Source organism: Macaca thibetana, chromosome 6 (genome assembly GCF_024542745.1).
Source record: "Macaca thibetana thibetana isolate TM-01 chromosome 6, ASM2454274v1, whole genome shotgun sequence".
NCBI classification, from domain to species: Eukaryota; Metazoa; Chordata; class Mammalia; order Primates; family Cercopithecidae; genus Macaca; species Macaca thibetana.
In genome coordinates, this window is record NC_065583.1 from 138,148,403 (window position 1) to 138,173,586 (window position 25,184).

A 25,184-nucleotide genomic window follows, 5' to 3' on the forward strand; every position below is an offset into this window, starting at 1 on the left:
GCATGAGCTACCGCGCCCAGCCAAATCAGTGGGTTTTTAAAAAATAATTACCCCTACCAAATTTAGTTCTGTTCTTTCAATAGGGGATAACTGCACAGATTTCGTTGGGTTTAATATGAGGATCAAGTGAGATAATGCACATGAGGTGTGAACATAATGCCTGGCATACAGTAAATGCTCTATACCTGTTAGCTACTATTGTTATTGTTTTAAGGAGATCTGAACAGGTCATTTAACTTCTCTATGTCTGTTCTCATAGTAAGATACGGATAATAGTTACCCTGTTCACCTACCAAGGTAGTTACATATATCCTCACTATTATAATCTGTATTTTCCAGGTGAGAAAATTAAGGATACATAAATGGGTTAGAAATTTGTGTAAGGTTACAGAGTAAGTGGTTAACTTGATTCCATAAAGCTACTCCAAAACTTCCTCTCTGAACCACTGCAGCACAGAGTCACACCATCCATTCTGAAATCTAGATTTGAAATTGAGTGATTTATAATTTTTAAAAATTTAGTATTAAGGGCCAGGCACAGTGGCTCATGCTAAAGCCCAGGCATAGTCACAGGACTTTGGGAGGCCAAGATGGGTAGATCACCTGAGGTCAGGAGTTCAAGACCAGCCTGGCCAACATGGCAAAACCCCATCTCTACGAAAAATACAAAAATTAACTGGGTGCGGTGGTGGGCACCTGTAATCCCAGCTACTGGGGAGGCTGAGGCAGGAGAATCGCTTGAACCCAGGAGCCGAGATCGCGCCATTGCACTCCAGCCTGGGCAACAGAGTGAGACTCTGTCTCAAAAAAAAAAAAAAGAAAATTTAGTATTAAGTCTGAGAACTTTATCTTCTTTATCCCTTACCTTTTCGGAAGGTAACTGGAGACTGCATAGCCTTTCTTACTGATGCTTTGGCTCCACCAGCTTTTTTCTGTATGGTGAAAGTGGCAGTTCCTGTATAGACAAACATTATTAACCTTCCATAGGCATTCATTATTTTTATATATAGTGAGTTATTTGAGGACAGACATCTTCTCCTGATCAGCTCTGAATCTGCTCACCAAGACCTATTCACAGTAGGGGCCCAATAAATGGTGGCTGGTTTGAACCAAGGCGGCAAAACATAAGTGCAGACAAAGAAAGGGAACACTCTGCTTTGACACCTGGTATCCTTCAAGCACAGCCATACTCTTGTTTCAAATGGCACATGTGTTTTGACGTTTCTGGCAACTGGAAAAGCTAGGAACATAATACACCTCTTAGCAGTAAACACCTAGACAAAATGCCAAGTTAAATTTTATCAACAGAATGATTAGTTTCTTAAACTCAAAGATTAATAACAATCATTTACTTCCATGTTATACAATATGTTCTCTTATTAATATAATCCTCAACAACTCTATGAGGTAGGTTTCAGATAACTTATCTGAGGGCAAAAATCAGCAGCAGAGCTGGGATATAAACCTAAGTTCAGGGGATTTTAAAACTTAGACTTTTATTTCTTTTTTTTTTTTTTTTTTTTTTGAGATGGAGTCTCGCTCTGTCACCAAGCTGGAGTACAGTGGTGCAATCTCTGCTCACTGCAACCTCCGCCTCCCAGGGTCAAGCAATTCCCCTGCCTTGGCCTCCCAAGCAGCTAGGACTGCTGGTGCATGGGCCCGGCAACTTTTTTGTATTTTTAGTAGAGATGGGGTTTCACTATGTTGGCCAGGATGGTCTCGATCATCTGACCTCGTGATCCGCCTGCCTCAGCCTCCCAAAGTGCTGGGATTACAGGCGTGAGCCACCATGCCCAGCTGACTTTTACTTCTTTATGCCTAAGATGCTTCTCGGTTACTAATCACGTAATCTTTGTACTGTAGTTGACAGAACTAAACATAAAACAAGCAACAATAACACAAACTACTCCTGGCCAGGCATGGTGGCTTATGCCTGTAATTCTTGCACTTTGGGAGGCCAACGTGGGAAGACTGCTTGAGCCCAGGAGTTTGAGAACAGCCTGGACAACATGGCAAGACTCCGTCTCTACGAAAAAAATTAAAAATTACCTGGGTGTGGTGGTGCTCACCAGTAGTCCCAGCCATTCAAGAGGCTGAGGTGTCTAACACACCACTAGGCACGGTGGCTCATGCCTGTAATCCCATCATTTTGGGAGGCCAAAGCTGGCAGATCACTTGAGGCCAGGAGTTTGTGACCAGCCTGGCCAACATGGTGAAACCCTGTCTCTACTAAAAAATACAAAAATTAGTTGGGCATGGTGGTGTGAGCCTGTAGTCCCCGTTACTCCGAAGGCTGAGGCAGGAGAATTGCTTGAACCTAGAGGGCAGAGGTTGCAGTGAGCTGAGATCACACCACTGCACTCCAGTCTGGGTGACAGAGCAAGACTCTGCCTCAAAAAAACAAACAAAAAAAAAAAACAGAAACAAAAAAAGGCTGAAGTGGGAGGATCATCTGAGCCAGGGAGGTCAAGGTTGCAGTGAGCCATGATCACACCACTGCACTTCCATCTGGGTGACAGAGTGAGTTCCTGTGTCAAAACAAACAAACAAACTCCTAACAGTATGGAAGCAGGGCTGAAGAAATTAGCCAAAAACTACATACTGCTTCACAAGATAGAAAGCAACATACAGTCAAACTCCCAAGTACATTAAGAAAAACTCTTCATTTACAAATGAACTGCAGTGCATTTGGAAATCTTGATGGAGCCTCACCTCCCCACATGTGCAGTGACTGAACTTGACCTATGTGAGTTCAGGTTATCTGTATCACTGACTAGGAAAAGGTCTGGAATCAGTCTTGCCTGGGTTTCCCTTCATTCTCCCAAACACTGGGGGACCTGAAACTTCTGAATGTAGCCAGGTGAAATGGTTGGGTGAACTGGACAGAGGCCACAAGAACAAGGGGAGCCACAGCCTGCTCTACTGAGGCAGAGAAGTCAGAATATCCACAAGCACTCAAGCTGCCTCTTTTATCTTTGCATTAAAAGACAGGACAATAGCCAGGCATATGGTATTATTCTCTGACGTGGTATAAATACTGTAATACCTGCCTATTAATATCCTTGAACAATAATTTGTTTATAAATAGCTATGCTTAGGCAAAAAGCTCAATAACTATTTTTTCCAGTTATCTATTTGTTCAATGTTTGAGTATTTCATTTATTCAATGTGAGGGGTAATATGAAGATGAATAAGGGAATACTGCTGCAAAGTATTCTAGTATGGGGCATGAAGTTTACAGGTAACAATAACAGGACGCCTGTTGTAGTGCTTCAAGAGGGACATAAACATGTGACTAAGGGTTCAAAGAACAGAAAAATAACTACTTTGGCCACCATTATCTCTAATTCTCATAGCAACCATGCAGATTAAATATAAGCCTCAATTTAGAAATGAGAATGTAGAATTTCAAATTGATTATATCAGATTGGACAAACTAAATAATTAAGATTAGGAATGTCTTCAGACACACAGAAGTGAGACATTCAAGGTATAAGGGAGCACAAATCACGTCATGTGGTTGGAAAACAAGCTGCTGAGCAGCACAGGTTCTATGGGAAGCAGGAGAACACACAGAGGATGCCTGAAGGCCAAGCAGAGGGTCTAGACGTTTCTGCGTGGGTATGAGTGTTGCTGAGGGTTCCTGAGACCAGGAGTAGCAGGAGCACCTCCTCAGCATAATCCAGCAAGGGCAGGTGAGATTAACGGAAAGACAGGCTAAGGCCATAGCAACTGTCAAAGCACAAGGTAAAAATAAAGATTTGAAATTGAACATATATAACAGGAAAACATATTTCTGTATAATTCAAGACTTTTTCATCAGATGTTAAGAAACCATCAGATGTTAAGAAACCATCAGATGTTCTTAAAACCTTGACAATTTTAGATATGTGTTTAATTCTGGCAAATATATCAGGTGTAAAATAATATATTTTTTAAAAAGTATGGTTCATTATTTTGAAATTTCAGTTTTAAAAGAGCAGTATTTTCTTACTGTAATTTGTCAATCAAAAAAGCCAAGAGCTGGTCAGGCATGATAGCTCACACCTGTAATCCTGGCACTTCGGGAGGCTGAGGTGGGTAGATGCTTGAGCTCAGGAGTTCAAGACCAGCCTGGGCAACACAGCGAGACCCCCCTATCTCTACAAAAAACGAACAAATAAACAAAAATTAGCTGAGAATGGTAGCATACACCTATAATCACAGCTACTCGGGAGGTTGAGGTAGGAGACGGCTGTTGAGCCTAGGAGGCAAAGGTTCCATGAGTCAAGATTATGGCACAGCACTCCAGACTGGGTGACAGACTGTCTCAAAAAAAAAAAAAAAGCCAAGAGCTAACCAAATCACGAAGGGTTTCATCTAAAGAATTGGGATTTATGGAAATTTCAATGTTCTAAATTGAGGCAGCATATTGAAGTGTTGGTTCTATGTGTATAGGCTCTAGACCCAACCCTAGGATTAAATCTTGGCTCTACCACTTCCTAGTTGTATGATCTTGGGCAATTATTTGAGCTTTCTCTCTGCCTTGGTTTCCTCGTCTTTAAAGTGGGAACATAATAGCACCTATCTCACAGGGTTGTAATTAAAGAACATAAACAGAACCTGCCACATAATTAGTTGTTATTTTACCTTTTTTTTTTTTTTTTTTTGAGACAGTCTCGCTCTGTCACCAGGCTGGAGTGCAGTGGCGCGATCTCAGCTCACTGCAACCTCCCCCTCTTAGGTTCAAGCGATTCTCCTGCTTCAGCCTCCAGAGTAGCCGGGACTACAGGCGCACACCACCATGCCCAGCTAATTTTAGTATTTTTAGTAGAGACAGGGTTTCACCATGTTGGCCAGGATGTTCTCAGTCTCTTGACCTTGTGATCTGCCCGCCTCGGCCTCCCAAAGTGCTGGGATTACAGGCATGAGCCACCGCACTGGGCTTATTTTGTATTTGTAAATGTATACATTTATATTACATGTCAGCTATTATAATACATTCTCAATATATAAACATATTACAAATAACTGTTTTACTTTAGTAATCAAAACTCAAATATGGCACAATTAACTAAAGAAAGGTTAGTAAATAATGGATATACCTTGAAATGTGGAAAATTTTCAAAGGATAAAAACATGACATTATTTCAATCTGAGCTTCTTAGCATTTCTCTTCTGTGATGTATTCATCCTGCAATCTATCAGAACTTGATTTGTTCAAATGCCTACATCTTTAGCCAGATATACAAAAGAAACAGACTCCCAAAAAAGTTATATCTAATACCCTGAGTCTTCAAATGCTATTATAAAAAAGCCATTCGGCCAGCTGCAGCGGCTCACGCCTGTAATCTCAGCACTTTGGGAGGCCAAGGCAGGCGGATCACCCAAGGTCAAGAGTTTGAGACCAGCCTGACCAACATGGAGAAACCCCGTCTCTCCTAAAAATACAAAATTAGCCAGGCATGGTGGTGCATACCTATAATCCCAGCTATTTGGGAGGCCGAGGCAGGAAAATCGCTTGAACACAGGAGGCGGAGGTTGTAGTAAGCCGAGGTCATACCACTGGCACTCCAGCCTGGGAAACAAAAGCAAAACTCCGTCTCAAAAAAATGAAAAATAGGCCGGGCGCGGTGGCTCAAGCCTGTAATCCCAGCACTTTGGGAGGCCGAGACGGGCGGATCACGAGGTCAGGAGATCGAGACCATCCTGGCTAACACAATGAAACCCCGTCTCCACTAAAAATACAAAAAAATTAGCCGGGCGTGGTGGCAGCGCCTGTAGTCCCAGCTACTCGGGAGGCTGAGGCAGGAGAATGGCGTGAACCCGGGAGGCGGAGCTTGCAGTGAGCCGAGATCGCGCCACTGCACTCCAGCCTGGGCGACAGAGCGAGACTCCGCCTCAAAAAAAAAAAAAAAAAGAAAAATAAAAAAAAAGTCATTCAAGGCCGGGCGTGGTGGTTCACGCCTGTAATCTCAGCACTTTGGGAGGCAGAGGCAGGTGGATCACCAGGTCAGGAGATCAAGACCATCCTGGTTAACACAGTGAAACCCATCTCTACTAAAATATACAAAAAATTAGCCAGGCAGGGTGGTAGGCGCCTGTAGTCCCAGCTACTTGGGAGGCTGAGGCAGGAGAATGGCGTGAACCTGGGAGGCGAAGCTTGCAGTGAGCCGAGATCTCACCACTGCACTCCAGCCTGGGCGAGAGAGCGAGACTCCGCCTCAAAAAAAAAAAAACAAAGCCATTCACTTAGAAAAATTCCTAGGGCCTTACTTCAAAGCAGAAAAAAAAAAAAAAAAAAAAAATTACAGCTAAGTCTTTATCAATGCTTTGCATTCTGTTCAAATCAGAACTCCTCTTTACTAAGACTTATACCTTTTACTAATGAAAACACAACTTTGGAGACAAGAAGGAATAGGTCCAAATCAGACAATTTACAAAAAAGCTTTAAGTCTTACCATGTGGGCAAGGTGAGCCTTGAGGTTGCCCAAAAGACTTTCTCTTATGGATGTAACTTGGTTTGGACATATATTTGACTTTTCCAGGTCGATTTATTAGAAAACTGTAACCGTGTTGATTCTCTCTATAGTAGAAATCACATAATTATTATATTCCTAGAATCTCATATCAGTGATAAACTTTAATATTTCAAAAAGCCTAAATTAAGCTGGGCACAGCAGCACAGGCCTACAGCCCCAGCTCCTGGGGAGGGTGAGACAGGAGGATCACTGGAACCCAGAGGGTCAAGCTGTGGTGTGCCATGATTGCACCTGTGAATGCCACTGCACTCCAGCCTGGGTGACAGAGCAAAACCCTGTTACTTTAAAGAAAAAAAATGGACCAAAATATAGCTCAGATTATATTCACTTGATACTGCCTATTCTGTACCTCAGTGATACACTTAACATATAACTCTCAACAAATTATTCTTTGTATCTTATACCTCAAACTTCATTTTTTTCACAAAATTTTTTTGTGGTTATCTCACTCCCCATTTCAAATTATCCATATACTGGGCAGTTATATATGTATTTAATCCCTGCTTTATTCTAGAAAAGTCTCAATGGGATTCTTTGGTATTTGAAGTAAACTCCACAGTACACACACAAATGATCTGATTACATCTGGGTTTGTGTTGGTAGTATCTCCTCTAGGCTCTTAAATTATGTGATTATGTTTATAATTCTAATAATTCATTTTGTCAAAGGTGGTGATGCTTAACAACACTGTACTCCAATTCATGTTCACCTTATGATCACCAACAGATATCAATAGAACTTTGCATGTTTGTTGACCATGCGTAAGAAATTTTATACTTGGGTAGTTTTCTTCAGCATTCTATGTTTAATTAATTACTGCCTAATGAACTCACATATAACCCCTCTGTAGGTGATTAAAGTAAAATACATAATACTAGCTACAGTTCAATGAGCCTAACTGGGCAGGTCTGGGGTGGGTAGCAGAAAGGGAAGTGGTAAGCAGCTGGGGACTGGCTGTTTCTGCAAGAGAGACGACAAATGGAAAAATAGGATGAGCAGTTAGGAGGCAAATTACAGAGGCAAATATTAACAACAACTAAATAAAACAGGACTGCACACATATTAAATTTCATACTTCTGGAATACCTAAATGCTCTGTAAGCTTAGTGAGAAATGTAACACAATTTCTGCCTTTTTCCTTGGTGATTATATCAATGTATAAAGACCTCATGATTATGAGACTACTTTTTTTCCTTCACTTTATCATCACAACTCTAAGCAGGGTAAATGCAAATGCACTGAACTTAGGTCACAAAAGTGCTACATTTCTTCTTATCAGGCCTGACATTATCTTGCCAAATGGCATGTCAAACCTTGTCTTACCCTCTTGGAGAAGGGCAGTGTTGATATCTGGAAGAGTGAGTAGGGCTGGGGTTGTTAGGCAATGGTTTCTGTGGTACAGCTGGTAGCTGTACTGACTCAGATAATAGTTCATTCATCAGACTGTATGCTTGTGAGATTCGACGACTGTAGTGTTCAGAGAGCAGCAATCTGTAGACAAAGAATTAAGCATCATTTACTAAGAGTTGCTTTCAGTTCATCTATCCAGAGGGAATATAGTGTTCGAAGATCACCTAGCATTTTCTTTTCTTTTCTTTTTTTTTTTTTTTTGAGACGGAGTTTCACTCTTGTCACCCAGGCTGGATTGCAATGGCACGATCTCGGCTCACTGCAACCTCCGCCTCCTGGGTTCAAGCGATTCTCCTGCCTCAGCCTCCCAAGTAGCTGGGATTACAGGCACCCGCCACCATGCCTGGCTAATTTCACTTAGCATTCTCTTTCTTCAACGCTTCTCACATCCTTCTATTCGTCAGGTTTCTGAAAATGATTAGGTAGTATCATTAAAAGTACTTGTAGTTATGGTCTCTGGAGTATTTCCCAAATGCATGTAAATATCTGGGTTGGGAAAGGGAGAACAGCAGAAATAAAAGTCATAAAAACTGAATGAAACACGTAATATTTGAAAGCAAATTTGAAAAAAGGCTAGTGAGTCTCATTATTTTCCTTGCAGTGATATCTTCCATAATTTTCTGTTTATTGACAAAAAAGAGACTATTGTGAAAACTGAATTCCTAAGGCATTAACCTATGCCTCAGGTAGTAAGGAAGTCAGAGAGAATACACAGGGTTACAGCTACCAAACTCACCTGTCTTTTTCATGCTTCATCTTTTGTCTCAGCCTTATTTCCCTTGAAGTCATGTAAAGCTGCATAAGAAATATCCAGTTGGTTCATTATTGTTCAATCCAAATAATTAAACCATTAGACATAATTCTGTTATTGAGGAAACAGTACAAAACACTGTGGTGTTTGATGAAGCTTCCTACTGTAGCACAAAACATAAAAAAGTTAAATTAAAACATCATGTAATGAAAGTAAAAACCAAGTTAGGGAGGCGGTGGCGGGCGGATCACCTGAGGTCAGGAGTTCGTGACCAGCTTGGCCAACATGGTGAAACCTCGTCTCTACTAAAAATACAAAAATTAGCCGGGTATGTGGCATACACCTGCAATCTCAGCTACCCAGGAGGCAGAGGCTGCAGTGAACTGAGATCGCACCACTGCACTCCAGCCTGGGCGACGGAGCAAGACTCCATTTCAAAATAAAGAAAAATTTAATAAATGGAATGCAAAATCTATTTTCCTAGTTCAGTTAATATATTTTATTGAGTTAATTAGGAGAGAATCTTATTTGGCTGCACAAAAAATGTGAAGTAGGAACATTTTAGGTGGAAGCACCTATGCTTTGTACTCAATCTTGTAACTAACCTCACCAAGAGCCTGTTAATAAAGCTGAAATTAGACATTTAAAATCATTATTTTTATGTTTTAAAATGTTTATCAGAAACCTACTACAGTGAATTGACTGTGACTTGTAAACTCTTCAAGTTATACACCAGAAGGCAAAAAACAAATGTCAGACACATACATATTATTCCAGAACATTAAGAACTATTGGTGTGAGTTACATGTGAGGTTCTTTTCACACACAATTATGTATATAAAAATGGACACTCAGAAGTAAACGCACTTTTTCAAGGTCCTGTAGAGAAGTAGTCACTAACAAATTAAAGTTCTTGTTGATTTCTAATAGAAATTCAAATGAAAATTTTAATTACATTAATACCTCACTAATCCCATCCAAACTTACCCAAATAGAAGTTAAAAAACAAAACAAAAAATGTCTGCAATCTTGAATGAGACCACAAAATCTATGAACCAAGCAGTTCTTAAACCCTTAGAGTTTACTTATTTTGAGACAAGAGCTCACTCTGTTGCCCAGGCAGGAGTGCAGTGGCATGATCACAACTCACTTTAATCTCCAACTCCTGGACGTAAGTGATCTTCTCACCTCGAGTAGTTAGGACTACAGGTGTGTGCCACTACATCTGGCTAATTTTCATTTTCTTACTTTTTATTTTTTTTTTTTTAGAGACGAGGTCTTACTATGTTGCCTAGGCTGGTCTTGAACTCCTGGCCTCAGGTGATCCTCCTATCTCGGACTCCCAAAGTGCTGGGATTACAGATATGAGCCACTATTCCTGGCCAATTTATTCTAAATTTGGACACAATTCTAACCATCTTGGGTATTTACTTCCCTGACAGCGAGAAGGTAATGTCAGAACCCATTCTACATTAGGGTGGGGGAACGCGCGCGCGCACACACACACACACACACACATTCTTCTCTCAAATACACATGTACACACTTTAAGATTCTGTTCATGTACCTCAGTAGCCCTGAAGGCCACTACCATGTCTCCTGGGCTATCAAGAAAATGTTATGTTAACACCAATATACTCTTTTCAGAGACAGATAAGTAAATTGCACTTTAAACAATAGTTCACCTACTTTTGCACCATTTGGTGTTTTAATGGAACAGTTTATCTGGAAAATTCACCAAAATAATTTGTTATCCTAATGATGCTGAAAAAATGAAGGGATATTATATTTTATTTCAGATTACAAAGTAAAAGATAAACTGTTCTCTAAATGTAATTTTCATAGTAATGTGACTATCAAAGTAACAGTGCTTTGTTTTACCATCTGAAAAAAAATATACCTGACCTGGCTATGGTGATGTCTGTATTTAGGGCTCAGTAAATAAATGCTGACAGTTTTAAAGACGTTAAAAAAACAAAAACCACACACACAGAAGTGACATTGTTCTGTTGATACATGACAATTTTTTTTTGTATTTTTTGTAGGTAACTTATTAACAGAAAATTAAGGGGCTTTTTATTTGTTAGCTTTTGCTTTATTTGTAGACACAGGGTCACCCTTTGTCTCCCAGGCTGGAGTGCAGTGGTGTGATCATAGCTCAATACAGTCTCAAACTTCTGGGCTCAAATGATCCTCCTGCCTCAGCCTCTAGAGTAGCTGGGACTACAAGTGTGTGCTACCACACCTGGCTAATTTCTTTTTTTTTTTTTTTTTTTTTTTTTTTTTTTTGGTAGAGACGAGGTCTCACGATGTTGTTGCCCAGGATGCTCTCAACTCTTGGTCAAAAGTGATCCTCTCACTTTGGTCTCCCAAAGTGCTGGGATTATAAGCATGAGCCACCATGCTGAGCCTCAAAGTTTTCTAAGCAAGTAAATTTTATAAACTAAGTAAGGGAGCAGGCATAGAAAAGTGAGTTTTTAAAATGGCTTTAATACACATAGTCAGTTGTTTCAACTGTCAATGACTCTCACTGAAAATTAAAGGAACAACTCCAATTGGTCACCCAATTACTCAACCTCTTCCTCTTGTTAAAATGCTACAGCCATCATTAGCCTGGGGGACAAAAAAATATTTAAGATAATTCAGTATAACTTGGTTAGCACAATATCCTGTAACGTTTTAAGGTAATTAACTTTTCCTGACTTAAGTAAAACATTTACTTTTCTATATGCCAAATTAAAAATGTATCCAAATTATGTTAATCTTTTTCTTAAAATTTTGCCAGGAAAGTAATTACACATATTCTATAATTCCATTGCCCTTGACACTGCAGACTTACTGGATTGCTTCTGGGACAGAAAGGATCATGTTCTTGCCCTCTCTTTTCTGCCAGCTCATTTAAGTACTTTGCCATTCTTTCTTTTCGTTTTCTTTTCATCCAGGCTTGAATCTCTCTTCTTTCCTTGTCAGTTCTTTGTGAATGTCTGCCAGAAGAATGCTGAATTCTGAGAAATTTAACAAGTAAGACATCATTTGCTTTTAAATTTGTTATGCAGATAAGATATATCATGACTAAACACTATTTATCTGGAAATATTTTGCCCCATCTTCAAAAGCAGTATATACTTATGTTCTCTAGTCAACTCACTCCAATTTGTTACCTCAACTCCACTGAAAAGGGACTCAGAAAGCTAACAACTTCTTTACAACATTTGCCTTAAACTCTTTTCCCTTCTTCTTTAAACTCTATCTTACTGGATCTTTTCCTAACTCTCAGAAAACTATATAGCCTCCTGCATTGGCTCCTTTCTTGTCTGCTCACTGCTTCAAAACTAATGTCTTAAAGGTTCTCCTTTTGACTTTTTTTTTTAACTTTTTAATTTTGTGGGTACATAGTAGATGTATATATTTATAAGGTACATGAGATATTTTGATACAGGTATGCAATGCATAATAATCACATCATGTAAAATGGGGAGGTTTTCACTTCTTTATCTATTAATATAACTTATTCCCTGTACTATTTCTATCAACTTCAAAACTTCTAATACAGGGCTGGGCTCAGTGGCTCACACCTGTAATCCCAGAACTCTGGGAGGCCAAGGCAGGTGGACTGCTTTAGCCCAGCAGCTCAAGGCCAGCCTGGGCAAGATGATGAGATGCCATCTCTATAAAAAAAGAAAAAAAAATTTGCCAGGTTGAATGGCACATGCCTGTAGTCCCAGCTACTCAGGAGACTGAGGTGGGTGGGAGGATCACTTGAGCCTGGGAGGTCGAAGCTGCAGTGAGCAGTGATCGTGCCACTGCATTCCAGCCTGGGTGACAAAGGAAGACTGTCTCAAAAAAACAAAACAATTGCAACACAGAGGTGACTTCCAACACCTGCCCTTCTGGATCTACTCCCATGCTTAGGTTCATGTCACACTTTCCATGGTCTGGCCCAAATTAATGGACTAAGCATGGCAGGGATACTGTGAAAGGCCCATTCCTGCAAGACACAGGTGACTCTGTGGGTGACTTGGCCTGAGGTCTTACCATTGACCCAGTTGAAACATTCTTAAAACTACACAGTGCACTGAGACTCTGTCTCCCCTACCCTCTTTCCCTCTGCTTTACAGGGAGGGCTGAGAGCTGCATCGTAGTCTGATGCTTCTCCTTACTTCTTCCCTGCATTCTGCTATCCTCTCACAAGCATTTTCCCCAGTAAATCTCTTCTGCAGCTAAACCGACCTTAGCTCCTTGGAGGATCTGAACTAACATACATGTACTAGGAGTGGTCTGAGAAAATGGGTGGTGCAAAATGGGGATTTGGGGCCAGGTGCAGTGGCATGCACCTGTCATCCCAGCTACTTGGGAGGCTGAAGTGGGACAATCATGAGTTCAAGCCCAGTTTGGGCAAAATAGCAAACCTCCGTCTCCAAAAATTTTAAAAAGTTTCTGTTTTAAAAGATGGGGACTTGGACAGATGCATCACCCAGTGATTGAAGAAGCACCCTCCTAAACAGAAGACTAGTCACAAATACAAACAATACATTTTATTCTGAATATCTGCTTTCCTTTTGAGACTCTGGAATCTTTACACATGGCAGGCAGTATCCCCCCAGTAAAACCCCAGGCATGGAGTTTCTAATGGGCTTGCCTGGTAGACATTTTACACATGTTGTCACAACTTGTTACTGGAGGATTTAAGTGCATTCTGTGCGACTCCACTGGGAAAAGACTCTTGGAAGTTTGTGCCTGATTTCCCCTGGAATTTACTCCATGTACCTTTTGCCTCCTGTTAGGATAAATTATAGCCATGAAAATGACTATTTGCTGAGTTCTGTGCATCCTCCTAGGTGATTTCTGAACCTGGGGGTGATCTTGGGGACCCCCAGCACAGGGTCAAATCTACATCAACACTGCAGTCTGATAGTTTTCCCCAATTTTATGGCATCCTCCCTTTTTCCTTCACAGGCATTTCTCCAAATAAATCTCTTGCTCATCAAAATCCCATCTGCTTTGCAGAGGACTTAAAACTAATATACCACTGAATATTACCACTCGATGTTTTTCTGCCACCTTATATCTAAAACTGTATTCTCTTTTTTATTTATTTATTTTTTTGAGATGGAGTTTCGTTCTTGTTGCCCAGGCTGGAGTGCAATGGCACGATCTCCGCTCACTGCAACCTCTGCCTCCCAGGCTTAAGCGATTCTCCTGCCTCAGACTCCTGAGTAGCTGAGATTACAGACTCGCAGCACCATGCCCAGCTTTTTGTATTTTTAGTAGAAACGGGTTTTCACCATGTTAGCCAGGCTGGTCTCCAACTCCTGATCTCAGGTGATCCGCCCACCTCAGCCTCCCAAAATGCTGGGATTACAGGAGTGAGCCACTGAGCCCAGCCATTATTTAATTAAATTAATTTATTTAATTACTTATTTGTGTTTTTGAAACCTAGTCTCTACCAAAACTGTAAAAACTAGCTGGATGCAGTGGCACACACCTGTAGTCCCAACTACTTGCAGGCTAAGGTGGGAGAATCACCTAAGCCTGGGGAGGTTGAGGCTGCAGTAAGCCATGATTGTGCCACTGCACCCCAGCCTGGGTGACAGACTGAGACCCTGTCTCAAAAAACAAATAAACAAACAAAAGATATATTATGTCCTTCTCAGGGAAGGAAGCAAAATTAACAGAATGCAGGATTTAAAAGCTATTTTTATTTAAAAAAAATTTTTTTTGAGATTGGGTTATGAGGCTGGCTAATTTTTATATTTTTGGTAGAGATTGGTTTTCCCTGTGTTGCCCCTGCATTCTTTATCCTGCTAAAGAAATCACCATCAACTCAGTCACCCAAGTAGAAAAGCTGTCATTCTTACCACCTGATAGCCTCCAAATGTTTACTTACACCTATTACCCTACACTCTTCATTCTGATCACCTCATGTCTAAACTACTGAAATAAGTCTTCTAACTGGCTCTAATTTCCATCTTAAAGCCCTGTGCTGCATGCAGATGGTGCCACCTGGCGCTTAAGGACCTGCACGCATGTATTACTGCTGAAAGAAATCATAGATAACAAAACAAATGGAAACGCATCCCATGCTCATTGATGGGTAGAATCAATATTGTGAAAATGACCATATTGCCAAAAGCAATCTACAAATTCAATGCAATTCCTATCAAAATACCACCATAAGGGCCAGGTGCGGTGGCTCACACCTGTAATCCCAGCACTTTGGGAGGCTGAGGCGGGTGGATCACCTAAGGTCAGGAGTTCAAGATCAGCCTGGCCAACATGGCAAAATCCCATCTCTATTAAAAATGAACAAATTAGCCGGGTGTGGTGGTGCGGACCTGTAATCCCAGCTACTAGGGAGGCTGAGGCAGAAAAATTGCTTGAACCCAGGAGGCAGAGGTTGCAGTGAGCTGAGATTGTGCCACTGCACTCCAGCCTGGGCAACAAAGTGAGACTCTGTAAAAAAACAAAAACAAAAACAAAAACAAAACAACAACAACAAAAAAAACCCCATCATCATTCTTCACAGAACTAGAAAAGGCAATCCTAAAATTCATATGGAACCAAAAAAAGAGCCTGTATAGCCAAAGCAAGACAAAGCAAAAAGAATAAATCTGGAGGCATCACATTATGACTTCAAACTATAAGGCCATAGTCACCAAAACAGCACGGTACTGGTATAAAAATAGGCACGCAGACCAATGGAACAGAATAGAGAACCCAGAAATAAACCCAAATACTTATAGCCAACTGATCTTCGACAAAGCAAACAAAAACATAAAGGGGGAAGGACACTCTATTCAACAAATGGTGCTGGGATAATTGGCAAGCCACATGTAGAAGAATAAAACTGGATCCTCATCTCTCACCTTATACAAAAATCAACTCAAGATGTATCAAGGACTTAAATCTAAGACCTGAAACCATAAAAATTCTAGAAGATAACACAGGAAAAATCCTTCTAGACAGTGGCTTACGCAAAGGCTTCATGACCAAGAATCTAAAAGCAAATGCAACAAAAACAATGATAAATAGGTGGAACTGGCCGGGCGCGGTGGCTCACGCCTGTAATCCCAGCACTTTGGGACGCCGAGACGAGCGGATCACGAGGTCAGGAGATCGAGACCAGCCTGGCTAACACGGTGAAACCCCGTCTCTACCAAAAAAAATACAAAAAACTAGCCGGGCGAGGTGGCGGGCGCCTGTAGTCCCAGCTACTCGGGAGGCTGAGGCAGGAGAATGGCGTAGACCAGGGAGGCGGAGCTTGCAGTGAGCTGAGATCCAGCCACTGCACTCCAGTCTGGGCAACAGAGCAAGACTCTGTCTCAAAAAAAAAAAGAAAAAAATAGGTGGAACTTAAACTAAAAAGTTTCTGCACAGCAAAAGAAACAATCAGCAAAGTAAACAGACAACTCACAGGGTGAGAGAAAATCTTCACAATCTATACATCTGACAAAGAACTAATACCCAGAATATACAAAGAACTCAAATAAATAAGCAAGAAAAAAAAATCCCATCAAAACAATAGAGTTAAGGCATGAAGAGACAATTCACAAAAGAAGATATACAAATGGCCAACAATCATGTGAAAAAATGCTCAACATCACTAATGATCAGGGAAATGCAAATAAAAACCACAATGCGATACCATCTTACTTCTGTAAGAATGAACATAATTAAAACATCAAAAAACAATAGATGTTGGCAGCGATGCGGTTAAAAGGGAACACTCCTACACTGCTGGTGCGAATGTAAACTAATACAACCACTATGGAAAACAGTGTGGATGTTCCTTAAAGAACTAAAAGTAGAACTACCATTTGATCCAGCAATCCCACTACTGGATATCTACCCAGAGGAAAAGAAGTCATTATATGAAAAAGATACTTGCACACACGTTTATAGCAGCACAATTCACAATTGCAAAAATATGGAACCAGCCCAAATGCCCATCAAGCAATGAGTGGATAAAGAAATTGTGGTACACATATACACCATGTCATACTATTCAGCCACCAAAAGGAATGAAATAATGGCATTCGCAGCAACCTGGATAGAATTGGAGACCATTATTCTAAGTGAAATAACTCAGGAATGGAAAACCAAATGTCATATGCTCTCACTCATAAGCTATGAGGAGACAAAGGCCTAAGAATGATACAATGGACTTCAGGGACTTGGGAGAAAGGGTGGGAGGTGGGTGAGGAATAAAGACTACAAATTGGGTACAGTATATACTGTTGAGGTTGATGGGTGCACCAAATCTCACAAATTACCACTGAAGAACTTACTCATGTAACCAAATACCACCTGTTCCCCCAAAACCTACGGAAATTAATTTAAAAAAAAAAAAAAAAAAAAAAAAGAACCTGCATATACACATCAAAGACAATGGCCAAGAACAAATTAAGGGGGCAGAAGTCCAGGAACGTATTTCACATTACCAGACACAACAACTTTAAGGCTAAAAACAAAGCAAAGCCAGTTACCACTAACCTGTTTTCTTTTTTTTTTTTTTGGTGAGATGGAGATTTACTCTTGTTGCCCAGGCTGGAGTGCAATGGCGCGATCTCGGCTCACTGCATTCTCCGCCTCCCAGGTTCAAGCGATTCTCCTGCCTCAGCTTCCCGAGTAGCTGGGATTACAGGCATGTGCCACTACGCCTGGCTAATTTTGTATTTTTAGTAGGGATGAGGTTTCACCATGTTGCCCAGGCTGATCTCGAATTCTTGACCTCAGGTAATCCACCTGCCTCAGCCTCCCAAAGTGCTGGGATTATAGGCGTGAGCCACTGCACCCAGCCCACTAATCTTAAAATATACATTATGAATGATGAAAAGTTAACAATGTGAATAAAGCATTTGTAAATATACAAAAGGAACTAGAGAACTTCTCAAAAGCCCTTTCTCTTGAACCTCTGCAAAAAGAACCAATTCCTCAGAAACATCACGAAAGCAAACCAGTTAACGTTGATGAAGCTGTAATACAGTTGTGATACAGTGTAATACAGTGATGATGCATCTAATTCCCCCCAAAAGACCAATACATTATATGTTTTATACAATTTTATTTTTAAAAATCTTAACGTGCAGGCACTGGCACATTTAAAAACTACATAAACAGATCTTTCCTCCAATCTAGGAAAAATGGAATGTCAGAAGTCAACAAAATGTGATAAACTTAAAGTACTAAAACAGAAGGCACTTCACCAAATCTGTTCACTGAAACAGTTATATATCCTTGCTTACATCTTTCACTTTATAGACTGCAGTGAATGTCTGTCTGGATAGAAGAACACAGGAAATAGTTTCATGGCAATAAAAATATAAGTCGAAGAAGTGATGAGTACTTTGCCAATGTATTTTGTTTTTGATAACCTTCCTTTGTTTTTGATAACTTTCCTTTTATAAGCGGAGAAAACAGGATTAAGAATTGGAAGAAAAGTTGAAATCGCAGAATGCAGCTACTTGGGGGATGGGGAAGTTGGTAGATATTAAATCGTTTTTCTCCTGAAGCAAAATGAAAAGAAAAAAAAGCCCCTTCTGATCACCCCCTACTGCTTGTCAATAGGTTGAACTCAGTGATTCCCTCTGGTCTCCATACTCAGCTAGTCCCACTCTTTCCTTCTAATGCACAAACTCTAGTTACATCTAATTCCTTGCCCTTCACTTACAAATACAAGAACTGCTGTGATTGCCTTCTTTCACTGACTTTCTTCCCCGAGCTCAAATAAACACTGATATAACTTGGTCTTAGAGCTCTAAGAGGTGTGTGTGTGTGTGTCTGTTGTAAATGGGACTGCATTCTTGCTTTGGTTCTCCATAGAAACGCTACTGATTTTTGTATATTGATTTTGTATCCTGAAACTTTACTGAAGTCATTTATCAGTTCTAGGAGGCTTTTGGAGGAGTCTTTAGGTTTTCTAGGTATAGAATCATATTGTCATGGAAAAGAGGTAATCTGAATTCTTATTTTCCTATTTCGATGCCTTGCATTTATTTCTCTTACTTGATTGCTCTGGCTAGGACTTCCAGTACTATGTTATATAGAAATGGTAAGATTGAGCATCCTTGTCTTGTACCAGTTCTTAAGGTGAATGCTTCCAGCTTTTGCCCATTCAGTAAGATGTTGGCTGTGGGTATGTCATGAATGGCTATTAATCACATTTATTGATTTGTGTATGTTGAACCAATCTTGCATCCTAGAAATGAGGCCTACTTGATTGTGGTGAATTAACAATCACCACAATTTGATGTGCTGCTTTCGGTTTGCTGTATTTTGTTGAAGATTTTTGCTTCCATATTCATCAGGGATATTGGCCTACAGTTTTCCTTTTTCCCTGTGTCTTTGGCAGGTTTTGGTATCAGGGTGATGCCACCTTCATAGAATGACTGGGGAAGAGTCTGTCCTCCTTGATTTTTTAAAGAGTTTCAGTAGAATTCCTATCAGCTCTTCTTTTATGTCTGGCAGAATTTGGCTGTCAATCCATCCAGTCTGGGGCTTTTATTGGTTGGTGAGTTTTTTACTACTGATTCCATTTCAGAACTTCATATTGGTCTGTTCAGGGTTTCAAATTTCTTCCTGATTCAATGTTGGGAGGTTGTGTTTCCAGGAATTTACCCATTTCCTCTAGATTTTCTACTTTGTGCATACAGGTGTTCATAATAGTCTCAGGATCTTTTGTATTTCTGTGGGATCAATTGTAATGTCACCTTTGTTGTTTCCTGATTGCGCTTATTTGGATCTTCCCTCTTTTTTTCTTTGTTAATGTAGCTAGTGGTCTATCAATCTAGTTTATCCTTTCTAATAACCAACTTTTGGTTTTATTGATTCTTTGTATGGATATTTGGTTCTCAATTTTGTTCACTTCTGCTCTGATTTTAGTTACTTATTTTGCTAGCTCTGGGGTTAACTTGTTCTTGTTTTTCTGTTTCCTCTAGGTGTGATGTTAGATCACTAATTTGAAATCATTCGAACTTTTTGATGCAGGTGGTTAGTGCTATAAACTTTCCACCTTTTTTTTTTTTTTTTTTTTTTTTTGAGAAAGAATTTTGCTCTTGTTGCCCAGGCTGGAGTGCAATGGCACGATCTTGGCTCACCACAACCCCTGCCTCCTAGGTTCAAGTGATTCTCCTGCCTCAGCCTCCCGAGTAGCTGGGATTACAGGCATGTGCCACCATGCCCAGCTAGTTTTATATTTTTAGTAGAGATGAGGTTTCTCCATGTTGGTCAGGCTGGTCTCCAACTCCCAACCTCAGGTGATCCACCCGCCTCAGCCTCCCAAAGTGCTGGGATTACAGGTGTGAGACACCGTGCCCAGCCTCTAAATTTTCCTCTCAATGTTGCTTTTGCTGCATCACACCTGTAATCCCAGCACTTTGGGAAGTCGACGGGGGGCAGATCACAAGGTCAGGATATTGAGACCATCCTGGCCAATATGGTGAAACCCTGTCTCTATTAAAAATATAAAAATTAGCTGGGCGTGGTGGCACATGCCTGTAATCCCAGCTACTCAAGAGGCTGAGGCAGGAATCGCTTGAACCAGGGAGTCGGAGGTTGCAGTGAGCTGAGATCGCACCACTGCACTCTAGCCTGGCAACAGAACGAGACTCCATCTCAAAAAAAAAAGAAAAAACCAACAAAAAACCCATCAGAACTCGTGAAATAGTGTTTTTACTATCACGAGGACAGGACAGAGCAAACTACCTCCATGATTCAATTATCTTTACCAACATGTGGGGATTATGAGAACTACAATCCAAGATGAGATGTAGATGGGGAAACAACCAGACCATATCATTCTGCCCTGGCCCCTTCCAAATCTCATGTCTTCATAATTCAAAACACAATCATGTCCTTCCAACAGTCCCTCAAAGTCTTAACTCATTCTAGCATTAACTCCAAAGTCCAAGTCCAAAGTCTCATTTGAGACAAGGCAAATCCCTTCTGCCTATGAGCCTGTAAAATCAAAAGCAAGTTAGTTACTTCCTAGATACAATGGAGGTACAGGCATTGGGTAAAAACACCCAGTCCAAATAGGAGAAATTAGCCAAAACAAAGGGGCTATCAGCCTCATGCAAGTCCAAAATCCAATAGGGCAGTCATTAAACCTTAAAGTTCCAAAATGATCTTCTTTGACTCCATGTCTCACATTCAGGTCATGCTGAGACAAGAGGTGGGTTCCCATGGTCTTGGACAGGTCCTGTCCACAGCTCCTGTCCCTGTGGCTTTGCAGGCTTTGCAGGGTACAGCCCTCTGCCCCAGCTGCTTTCACAACTGGCATTATCTGTGACTTTTCCAGGCACATGGTGCAAGCTGTTGGTAAATCTACCATTCTGGGGTCTGAGGATGGTGGCCCTCTTCTCACAGGTCCACTAGGCAGTGCCCCAGAAGGGAATCTGTGTGGGGGCTCCAACCCCACATTTCCCTTCTGCACTGACCTAGTAGAGGTTCTCCATGAGAGCTCTGCCCTTGCAGCAAACTTCAGTCTGGGATTTCCATACATCCTCTGAAATCTACGAGGAGGTTCCCAAACCTCAATTCTTGACTTCTGTTCACCCACAAGCTCAACACCACATGGAGGCTGCCAAGGTTTGGGGCTTGCACCCTCTGAAGCCACAGCCCGAGCTGTATCTTGGCGCCTTCTACCCACAGCTAGAGAGGATAGGATGCAGGGCACCAAGTCCCTAGGCTGCATACAGCAGGGAGGGCCTGGGCCTGGCCCAGGACATCATTTTTCCCTCCTAGGCCTCTAGGCCTGTGATGGGAGGGGCTGCCATGAAGGTCTCTAACATGCCCTGGAGATATTTTCCCCATGGTCTTGGTGACTAATATTTGGCTTCTCATTATTTATGCAAATTTCTGCAGTGAGCTTGAATTTCTCCCCAGAAAATGGGTGTTTCTTTTATACTGCACTGTCAGGCTGCAAATTTTTCAAACTTTCATGCTCTGCTTCCTCTTGAATGCTTTGCCACTTAGAAATTTCTTCCACCAGATACCCTAAATAATCTCTCTCAAGTTCAAAGTTCCACAAATCTCTAGGGCAGGGGCAAAATGCCACCAGTCTCTTTGCTAAAAGATAATAAGAATCACCTCCTCCAGTTCCCAGCAAGTTCCTCTTCTTCATCTGAGACCACCTCTGCCTGGACCTTACTGTCCATATTGCTATCAGGCTTTTGGTCAAAGCCACCCAACAAGTCTCTATGAAGTTCCAAACTTTCCCACATCTTCCTGTCTTCTTCTGAGCCCTACAAACTGTTCCAACCTCTGCCTGTTACCCAGTTCCAAAGTCGCTTCCACATTTTCAGGTATCTTTGCAGAAGCACCCCACTCTCTGTGGTACCAATTTACTATATTAGTCTGTTCTTACACTGCTAAATAAGACATACCTGAGACTGAATAATTTATAAAGGTATAAAGGAAAGAGGTGTAATTAACTCACAGTTCAGCATGGCTGGGGAGGCCTCAGGAAACTTACAATCATGGCAGAAAGGGAAGCAAACATGGCCTTCTTCACATGATGGTAGGAAGGAGAAGAATGAGTGCCCACTGAAGGAGGAAGCCCCTTATAATACCATCAGTTATTGTGAGAACTCACTATCATGAGAACAGGATAGGGCAAACTATCCCCATAATTCAATTATCTCCACCTGATCCCTCCCATGACACATGGGAATTATGGGAACTACAATTCAAGATGAGATTTGGATGGGGACACGGCCAAACCATATCAGTCAGATTTCAGGTTTTTTTTTTTTTTTTTTAATTTATTGAGACTTGCTTTACAGCCAAGCATTTGGTCGATCTTGGAGTATATTCCATGTGCAGATGAAAAGAATGTATATTCTGGGGTTGATGGGTGGAGCATTCTGCAGATGTCTATTAGGTTCAATTGATTAAGTGTCTAATTTAATTCTAGAATTTGTTAGTTTTCTGCTTTGATGATAGGTCTAACTTTGTCAGTGAGGTGTTAAAGTCCCCCACTATTACTATGTGGTTGCCTAAATAGTTTCATAGGTCTGTAAGTACTTATTTTATGAATCTAGGTGCTCCAATGTTGAATGCTTATATATTTAGGATAGTTAAGTCTTTTTGTTGAATTGAACTCTTTATCATTATGTAAAACCCTTCTTTGTCCTTTTTTACTGCTGTTGGTTTAAAGTCTGTTTTATCTGATATAAAAACAGTAGTGCCTGATCTTTTTTGTTTTCTATTTGCATGATACATCAGAAAAGCTATTTAAAATGTATTCTAAGGGTTAATTTTAGGATAAAGTGCTATGAACTAAATCATTAATTACTTCTAGTAAGAGATAGGATTAAATGTATGTTGTACTTACAGTGATTCTTGAGAAAACTCACAGGATACAGTTATATACTATAAACTGTTAGGGAAAAGGGAAGACTGACACATATACATAACAAAACATGAAGAGAAAAATCTATTCTATGCTTCAGATTTTTTTCATAAAAATCACATTAAAATATGACAAGTTTTGAACATTCTTGAATGAGAAGCATTTTAAACAGGTTAAAAATGAATTATTCAATGATTACCTGGAGGTGCGCTTAGCTTGTTCTGTTAAGCCCAGCTCTTCACTGGAAACTCCGTCTTTAGTTATAAGGTCATCAATAATGTCTGCAATATCAGTCAATCCAGTCATCTGGAGTGGATCTACTGAAGCACTTCATTTGCAAATGTAATTTAAGAAATATAAATCAGTATCTACAACTTAATTACATTAAGCAAAAATAAACATGTAACAAATGAACACAAAATGATAAACATATATCTACTGTTCCTTCTATTTCTGCAATTCTAGTATCTCTCAGCGAAAAAGACTAATCAACAAAAAGTAATGACTTGGTAGATTTTCTTTAAAAAGGAAACATATGGCCCAGAAGAAAACCTCTATAGATTCTGCCTGTTTAAATTTGATCTATATTTATATAAGAAAATGTAGTATAGTCTATTGAATTCTAATTACTTGTGCTAAAACAGTAAGGGATATAACAATCCTCAATTTCTTAAAAATATTCCATACCCAATGAAAACTTATATTCCTTTAAACCACAAAGATGTATAATGTAAAAATTCACACACATATGAACAACAAAATTTCCACTATCTACACATACCCAACTTTAAAGAAAATCATGAATTAACTCTTAAGATATTTACCTCTCAAATAATTCATCATTGCTATTCATACCTAAAAAAAAAAATCATTATTAATAAAAATTTTGGGTCATTTTTTTTTTGCTTTCAATTGTTAACCTAATTTAGAAATTATATAACCAGAAATTAAATTAAAATACTTTTAAACCTCCAAATTGGTTTATAGATATATATTTGCAGCATATTTATCCTCCTCTTGAATATGCTATCTGATAGTGAACACTGTCTACATGTTTTTTAAGACCATGTCTCACTCTGTCACCCAGGCTAAGCGCAGGTCATGGCACACTACAACCTCTGCCTCCAGGCTCAAGTGAACCTCCCACCTTAACGTCCTGAATGGCTGGGATTACAGGTGTGTGCTGCAATGCAGGCTAAGTTTTGTATTTTTTGTAGATATGGGGTCTTGCTGTGTTGCCCAGGCTGGTCTCCAACCACTGAGCTCAAATGATTCACCTGCCTTGGCCTCCCAAAGTGCTGGGATTACAGGCATGGGCCATCGCACCCAGCTGGTATAAGATTATTACTTTTCTATCCTGAGTACTCAGTATAATATATGTCAGAAGGCACAACCCTTCTTTGCTTAGTACACAGTTTAGAGTACTGGAGTGCAATTTACTTTATAAAATATATACAAACAAAAAACAAACCTCTGGTGATCTGAAAGTAATATATTTCAGAAAATATCTTATTTAAATCCAAGGAGCAATTTACTTGTAAGAATGTAACCCAAAATATAATTTTTTGTTGTTGTTTTGTTTTGTTTTGTTTTGTTTTGAGACGGAGTCTCGCTCTGTTGCCCAGGCTGGAGTACAGTGGCCGGATCTCAGGTCACTGCAAGCTCCACCTCCCGGGTTCACGCCACTCTCCTGCCTCAGCCTCCTGAGTAGCTGGGTCTACAGGTGCCCACCACCTCGCCGGGCTAGTTTTTTTGTATTTTTTTAGTAGAGAAGGGGTTTCACCATGTTAGCCAGGATGGTCTCAATCTCCTGACCTTGTGATCCGCCTGTCTCGGCCTCCCAAAGTGCTGGGATTACAGACTTGAGCCACCATGCCCGGCCCAAAATATAATTTTTAAGTCTTGTCCATTATTAACTATATATTTTCAAAGAAAAATACTTAATCTATTCAATCTTCTATATGTTTAATTCCAAAAACAGAACTGAATTAATTTGGGAAAAGTGTTCTGACATCTCTTCTCAAAAAATATTCCTTAAGATTTTATTATCTTGAGATAAACCAAATCTGTCCTTAAGACTTATACATTCACATGGTTTTGATATGAAATACCTGTTTTCTTGAAAGTACATTGTTCTATTTAATTTATT

At 40.3% G+C, this 25,184-nt stretch overlaps 1 protein-coding gene across 6 annotated transcripts in view; it reads right to left on the reverse strand.

Moving 5' to 3' along the window:
• The window catches only part of CPLANE1 (ciliogenesis and planar polarity effector complex subunit 1), a 163,189-nt gene that overhangs the window by 8,505 nt on the left and 129,500 nt on the right, over positions 1 to 25,184 (reverse strand). For 5 of the 6 annotated variants that reach the window (XM_050794493.1, XM_050794492.1, XM_050794491.1 and 2 more), the window contains one exon: positions 23,373 to 23,890. In XM_050794493.1, the coding sequence (XP_050650450.1) occupies positions 23,856 to 23,890 (35 nt within the window). In that variant the 3' untranslated portion in view covers positions 23,373 to 23,855. The other variant, XM_050794494.1, reaches the window with a different exon arrangement.